The following is a 7,302-nucleotide window of genomic DNA, read 5'->3' as shown; positions in this document are numbered from 1 at the left end:
TATATATATAAAATATATATATGTATATAAAATATATATATATGTATATAAAATATATATATATATAATAAAAACACACACACACACACACACACACACACACACACACACACACACACACACACACACACACACACACACACACACACACACACACACACACACACACACACACACATATATTTGGTTATGTAGGCCCTATTCTGTATCTGTTTACTGAGAATGTATTTGAAATTTATTAATGTTAAAAGGTAAAAAAAAATACTATTGTAAGGATTATAGGTTACAGTTGTAAAGAAATCAAAATATATTGAATAAGTATTTGAAAGTAAGGCTTTTTTTATGGAATTGTTGATAGAATTTCATGTTAAGTTTATTTTTTAGAGAAGAAAGTAAGGCAAGTTTTTTTTGTATAAATGTTAATTTGGATAGCGCTCCAGTATAGATACTGTAGATCAGCTAATTCAAGAGTTGATGATATGTCCTTGGTACTTAGAGACTGACAGAGAGACATGGTGTTTCATACGTGGAATGGAGTGCAGTTATTAAGAGCTGTCAGTGGACTTCTTTTAATCACCCTTTTTCAACTCTCATCATCTGTCATCAGTCACCTGTCATCAGTCATTACTTTCTTCTTTATACTCTTTTCTCTTAACAAGGCAAATATGCACATAATAGCTTGATGATAATGAATGCAGCATATCTTATTAACATCATTGTATTTGATATAATTGCCATCACCATCCTGCCAGTTAGGTAATTCTCATCATCACCCAGCTGCCAACCAGTCATCAGTTTTTGCCAGCCCATTGAATCCATCTTTGCCTGATATAGTAAAGTTAGCATTAGTGGATGTTTACATATCAAGTGATAAATAAAGATAGATTATTTTTGCTTTTAACAATTATTTGCAATGGATGTATCCACATTGATGGGAATTATTTTTTATTTAAGATAGCTATATATATGTATGTGTGTGTGTGTGTGTGTGTGTGTGTGTGTGTGTGTGTGTGTGTGTGTGTGTGTGTGTGTGTGTGTGTGTGTGTGTGTGTGTGTGTGTGTGTGTGTCTATATATATAGTGTGTCTATATATATATATATAATAAACACACACACACACACACACACACACACACACACACACACACACACACACACACACACACACACACACACACACACACACACACACACACACACACATACAGACACACACACACACACACAAAAATACTTGTTGGCTAATTTGTTTACATTATTTAGTATCAGGAGTGTCAAGCGTCTTAAGTAATTCCTGTTTTCAGTTTTCATGATATACATTTGTAGGTTTTTAGATGAGGTAGTGTTTGTGTAAAAAAAAAATTGTGAAGATAGAGTATGTAAAGGGAAGAAATATCAAGTTCGTTTCAAAATGAGAGGCCTAGGCTTCTGTTGATGCTTTGGTAATTTTGTTAGGATGGCAGGATGCATTATAACAAGGGGATACGGGTGTTTAAGCCAATAGTACTATGGATTGATTGCTTAGTTGTATATAAAAGGATAATTTTGCCTAGTTTCATAGTGTTAGTCAAGTGAGTAACAAGAAGCAATTGAATATCATGTATAGTGAAAGTACATGAGAACGTAGATTAGGTGTTAGTAAAGAATTTTGTCTTGAAATGTATAAAACAATCAAAACATATGACTGGCCTCCTTTAGAAGAGATTTTCTTATTTTTATTCTTTGTTTCTTCACTTTCCTGATGTTATTTATATACACCTTTTTGCAATTGTATATATAATGTCAACATTGTATTTTCGACATGCTACAGTATGGTACAGCAATCATTGTTTCTATCATATTCACACACCCTTCAGAGTAAGAGCAGAGTAAAAAAATGAGGATAGAGGTTTTCAATTAGATACTGCAAGGATTTTGAATTGCAGCTTAACTGAACAATGAATGGAAACACGATGATGTATTCAGCAAGGTGCAAATAGATTAGATTCAGTGCTTTGTAAATGTATGGTGAAATCATGTGGTCATTTTTCTGCAGTTAAGGAAGGGAATGGGAGGGAGGAAGAAAGTTTCATTTATTTATTGTGTTTTTAGGAGTAATCAAAGATTGTTTTCTGAATGCTTCTATGTTATAGGTTTTGGGTATAATTTGATTTTTTTTTTTAATGATAATGATAAATATAACCAGTAGTTATATTTGATATATAGACATGTGATAAATTTCTGTATAAGTACTAATTTGAATAGTGATAAGAAAATACTAAAACATTAAAGATATGATAATAAACAACAGCTATATCTACTATTTTATTTAGTAGCTTTATATTTCCTTTCCTTATTCATTCTCTCTTCCTATTTTAAGCTGGCACTGTAACCTATTTTTCGTGTCTTTCCCCTTCCACTCCCTTTCTCTCTTTGCTTCTCATTCTCTCTCTTTTATTTGTTTTCTGACAGTTTCTCTCTTATTTTCTATACACTCCACTCTTACTTTTTTCATGTTCTTTCACTTTCTCTTACTATTTCCTTCCTCTTTTCCTTTCCCTACTTCTGTTTCATTTATCTCTTCCACTCCTCCCTCACTCTCGCATTCCCTTCCACTCTCATCCGTCATTTTCCCCCATTCTCTCCTCTGTTTCTCATTCTCTTCCACTCCCCTCCCCCTCTCTTTCACTCTCATCCTTTTCCACCCTCTCTCATTTTAATTTTTAGTTTTGTTATTATCATCTTTAGAAGAAAAGGTGCATGTAAGATTTACAGTGGTCTCCCCTTTTATAAATATCTTTGTTAGATAAGTTATTTCTTTATACTGAGCTGGGAGCCAGTTCTCTTTATAATATTGTAAAAAAGTTAATAAGATGAATAATACTTTTGCTTGGTTTTGAATATTCTTTTGAGTTTATTACAAAATTTTAATGCATTGCATAAAATCTCTTAATTTCTAAAATATTCCACTTGTGCTACATACTTACCCCTCCCTTTTTTTTACAGCTATGTTCTGTCGCAACAACGAAACTAGAACATTTTGGTTCAACCCCAACTGTTTTGAAAGTGATGCTCAATTCACCCTGGTGGGCATTGTCCTTGGGCTGGCTATCTACAATAATGTTATATTAGATGTACATTTCCCACCAGTTATGTACAAGAAACTCTGCAGTAAACCTGGGTCTTTTCATGATCTCCGGGACTGGAATACAGTATGTACCAATAGTGTTTGTTGAATGTTATTGGTAAGAATAATTATTATTTTTCAAGGAATATTCATATTTTGTGTATGCGCTTGGTAATTTTTCAAATGATATTCTGTTATCTATATTCTACCTTCCCATCTCTCTCTTAGACGCTGTATCGTAGCCTTGTGGAACTTCTAGAATACGAAGGTGAAGATATGGAAGACGTCTTCATGCAGACTTTCAGAGTTGGTTACCAGGATGTCTTTGGTACCAGTCTTACTCATGACCTGAAAGCGGATGGAGGAAACATTTTTGTTAACCAGTCAAGCAAACATGTAATTTGAATTGTTGTTAATAAAATCTTGATTAAATTGATATTTTGCTCTGGGCATAAGACCTTGTTCCCAATAGTTAATTACAGTCCATGCATAGAGATCCCTTTTGCATAATTGCATTTTCATCTTTCAGGAATTTGTAGAACTCTATGCGGACTTCTTGTTGAACAAGATGGTTGAGCGACAGTTTCGAGCGTTTAGGCGGGGCTTCAACATGGTTACAGATGACTCTCCTCTGGCAAATCTTTTTAGACCAGAAGAATTAGAGCTTCTGGTTTGTGGGTCACAGGTAAGAATACAATAGGCTTTAGAAGATATATATGCATGCGTGCGTATATATATTTCTCTCTCTCTCTCTCTCTCTCTCTCTCTCTCTCTCTCTCTCTCTCTCTCTCTCTCTCTCTCTCTCTCTCTCTCTCTCTCTCTCTCTCTCTCTCTCTCTCTCTCTCTCTCCCCCCCCCTCGCCCCCTCTCCCCCTCTCTCCCTCTCTCCCTCTCTCCCTCTCTCCCTCTCTCCCTCTCTCCCTCTCTCCCTCTCTCCCTCTCTCCCTCTCTCCCTCTCTCCCTCTCTCCCTCTCTCCCTCTCTCCCTCCCTCCCTCTCTCCCTCCCTCCCTCCCTCTCTCCCTCCCTTCTTCTCTTTAATCTATTTGGTATCGACTTTTTATCTTTAATATTTTGGATTTCTAATTATTTGCAGTAAATTTTGTTTATTTCAGGTTTAATTGATATTGTTTTCACCCAAATCACCATATTGTGATTTTTATTAAGAGTGGATGGTTCACTTTTCAATAACACTATTTTAGTATATTTTCTTCAGTGATTTCATTTTGAATAATAACTTTGGTTATTTTTACTTAAAAAAACAAACAAACAAATAATGGTCTTTGATAATTTACTCATCAAATTACATGTATCAATTTTTTTATGTTCTTTTTGTACTACTCATAAAATCACTTTTCTCGGTTACAGCATTATGATTTCTTGGAGCTGATGAAATCGGCAGAATATGATGGAGGCTACAGCAGTGAGACTGCAATCGTGCAAGCCTTTTGGGAATTGGTTCATGACATGAGTACTGAAGATAAAAAGAAGTTGCTTCAGTTCACTACAGGGTCAGCAAGAGTGCCAGTTGGAGGCCTGGCAAGACTAAAGCTCATCATCGCTCGCAATGGCCCCGACTGTGACAGGTAACTTGATTGCATAAACTGCTTGATCTATATGATCAAGTGTTAAGAATAAGTTTTATGGTGATGCATATTGATTTTTAAATTATAGTTTTGATAGTCTGTGGATGCCAGAATTGTGGTGTTACAAGGTTGTCTTGTGGTATGACTAAAAAGACAATGGCATCCAGACTTCTCAGTCTAAATTTAGGACGCTTTGGAAATCCTGGTGCAGATCAAGATCCATTCATAATAAGCTGCTAAATCTACATTATATGTTTAAAAACATTCCATATGTGTATCTTTTCAGGCTACCAACTGCCCACACCTGCTTCAATGTTCTACTTCTACCTGAATATTCTAGTAAAGAAAAACTCAAGGATCGCCTCTATAAAGCCATCAAGTACTCTCAGGGCTTTGGTATGCTCTGAGTGATCTGCAGGTAAGGATTTTCAGCAGACCACAGCATCAGAATGTGACTTAGATTTAGCAGTGTGATTGTATATGTTTTTGGCTTGAAGAATATGTCCTGCATTATCTTATAAAGTGTTGCTTTAAAAGGCAGAAGAAACTTTTGTCAGCCAATTTCTTTTTCTCTTTCTGTAAACAGATTCAGGTAAGCTTGTGGCCTTGAGAATATGTAGCGAGTTAAAGTGAGACATCGTGGGCTATCTGCAGTGCCTGGGCTATGGAAGACCATCAGCAATTGGAGTGTTGTTGGTCTCTTTACTTGCTACTTAAAAAAAAATGTTATCCTAATTGGCTTCAATCTGTAGATGTAATTTTGATAATAGTCTTCACAAATTTTCTTTCTGTAGGCAGATATTCATTATTCAAAGATGTTTCTCTTTTTATCATCATCAGAAGGCTTTCCTCATCAAAAGTCTCAAATCTTGTGTACAGTATTAGATTTTTAGGGTCCCAGAAAATTGGATTTCTAATGATTCATATCATAAAAGCTTCATCATATTGTAATGGATAGACTTGAAGAAACTTTTAGAATGCCCAGTACTGTTTACTGGTCTTGTACTAATTTCAGACTATTTTCCCAATTGTGAAATTTATGTAGAAATTTGGTCAATATTTTATCATAGTGCCTGTTAAAAAAATGCTAATTTTTATGTAAAAGAAATGAATAGGGATGAGTTATTAATTCTTCAAGTTAAGTTAAAAAATCACCGTATGAATTTTATTTAACTTTTAATCATTCACAAAATCAAACAAGCTGGATATTTGGGTATACTTCAAACCAGCTCTCATTATATCAGTGCATCAAACGATCATATGATACACATTTTTAAAAAGCCTTACTTCATGCTGTTGCTTTTCTTTAAAATCTGTCAAGTGCTGTCTGTGAGAAGATTGATGCTGTGTGACACAAGGTTAGATATTATAACAGTGTAAACAAACAAAAAAAAGAAAATGAAATAAAACACAACTGAAAATATTCAAATGCATCTCAATATTTTAGTATTTTTGTATGATTGGTTGAATGCATCTATGTTACAGCTATCAGATATATTGAAAGCGAAGCAGAGACAAGAAAGGTAACACACATCCAGAGAGGTTGACATCCCACACAGCATTTTGTTTGGCTGTCAAAGGTTTATACATTTTGTATGTGATACTTCATTGATAAGTGTAAATAAAGAAAATGATATTGAAACTTGCTTCTTACTCTGCCTCATTGGATTACATTAAATGTGATTAATGTAAGCATTTTTTGTTTTAAAAATTGTGAAATTCAAGCTGTCTGTTCAATCCTATTTTATTGTTATTTTTAATTTCTTGAATGTAATAATTCTTGTAGAAAATTGTAAATTTAGGCTGTCTGTTCAATCATAGTTTAACCCAATGCCGACGGGCATGACGTGTACGTACGTGCTATGCCCACTGTGAGTTACTTGTTTGAATGATTTTACACATAGATGGCTACACTTGTACTAAGTCGCTTATAAGCCAATTATGAGTACTGCCTGTCTCACCCGTTTATCCTTTTCTTTGATTTACGAAAATATTTTACGTAATCTTATTTTGCTGTTACTAATGTTTATAACATTATAGTAATTATAATGTTTATAGTAAAAATAACACCATCGATATTCATAGCACTAGTAAAAAATATGTTTTTCACTAATTGACTCCTTTGTGGCTAAGCACTAGCAGAGATGTGCAGAGACATTTCTCAAAAAATATAAAAAATGAGCACACTGTTTTCCCCATTTTTGATTCATTTTCCCTGGCTGCATTGGGTTAATGTTATTTTTATTAACTTGTTATATATGAAGATACTTAGTAAAATGGTTCATAGGAGTACGGACAGAACACTAATACCTTAGGTTGAAAAATCATTGTCATTTACTCACTGATGGATTGATAGAGCTAGTACCAGTACCTATGGCAAGTTTAACATATTTACAGATGTAATATGCTAGTGTTTGAGCCTCTAATGCTTGTATATACACACTATTTAACAATAACCGCTAACAATATATACCCTCAGACTTAAGATAGACAGGCATCCTGAAACTCCTTTTGAATTCTTTTTCTTTTCAGTTCTTAGTTTTGGTTGATCCATCCATAGTCAAATGTTTTCAACATCTCTCAACTACTTTATTACATTTACATTCTGAAAAT

The 7,302-nt window shown here is 34.3% G+C and overlaps 1 protein-coding gene across 3 annotated transcripts in view; it reads left to right on the top strand.

The window, feature by feature from the left end:
* Nucleotides 1-6,331, top strand: part of LOC125037827 (ubiquitin-protein ligase E3A-like) — a 22,983-nt gene extending 16,652 nt beyond the window's left edge. For all 3 annotated transcript variants that reach the window (XM_047631072.1, XM_047631073.1, XM_047631071.1), the window contains exons 5-10: nt 2,986-3,191; nt 3,335-3,502; nt 3,636-3,791; nt 4,472-4,689; nt 4,976-5,107; nt 5,276-6,331. In XM_047631072.1, coding sequence (XP_047487028.1) covers nt 2,986-3,191; nt 3,335-3,502; nt 3,636-3,791; nt 4,472-4,689; nt 4,976-5,096 — 869 coding nt within the window. In that variant the 3' untranslated portion in view covers nt 5,097-5,107; nt 5,276-6,331. The remainder of the gene's footprint in view (nt 1-2,985; nt 3,192-3,334; nt 3,503-3,635; nt 3,792-4,471; nt 4,690-4,975; nt 5,108-5,275) is intronic.
* Nucleotides 6,332-7,302: the final 971 nt, after the last annotated feature.

Source organism: Penaeus chinensis, chromosome 24, assembly GCF_019202785.1.
Source record: "Penaeus chinensis breed Huanghai No. 1 chromosome 24, ASM1920278v2, whole genome shotgun sequence".
NCBI lineage: Eukaryota > Metazoa > Arthropoda > Malacostraca > Decapoda > Penaeidae > Penaeus > Penaeus chinensis.
Note: the sequence above shows the minus strand (reverse complement) of the source record. Positions and strands in the feature narration are given on the sequence as shown.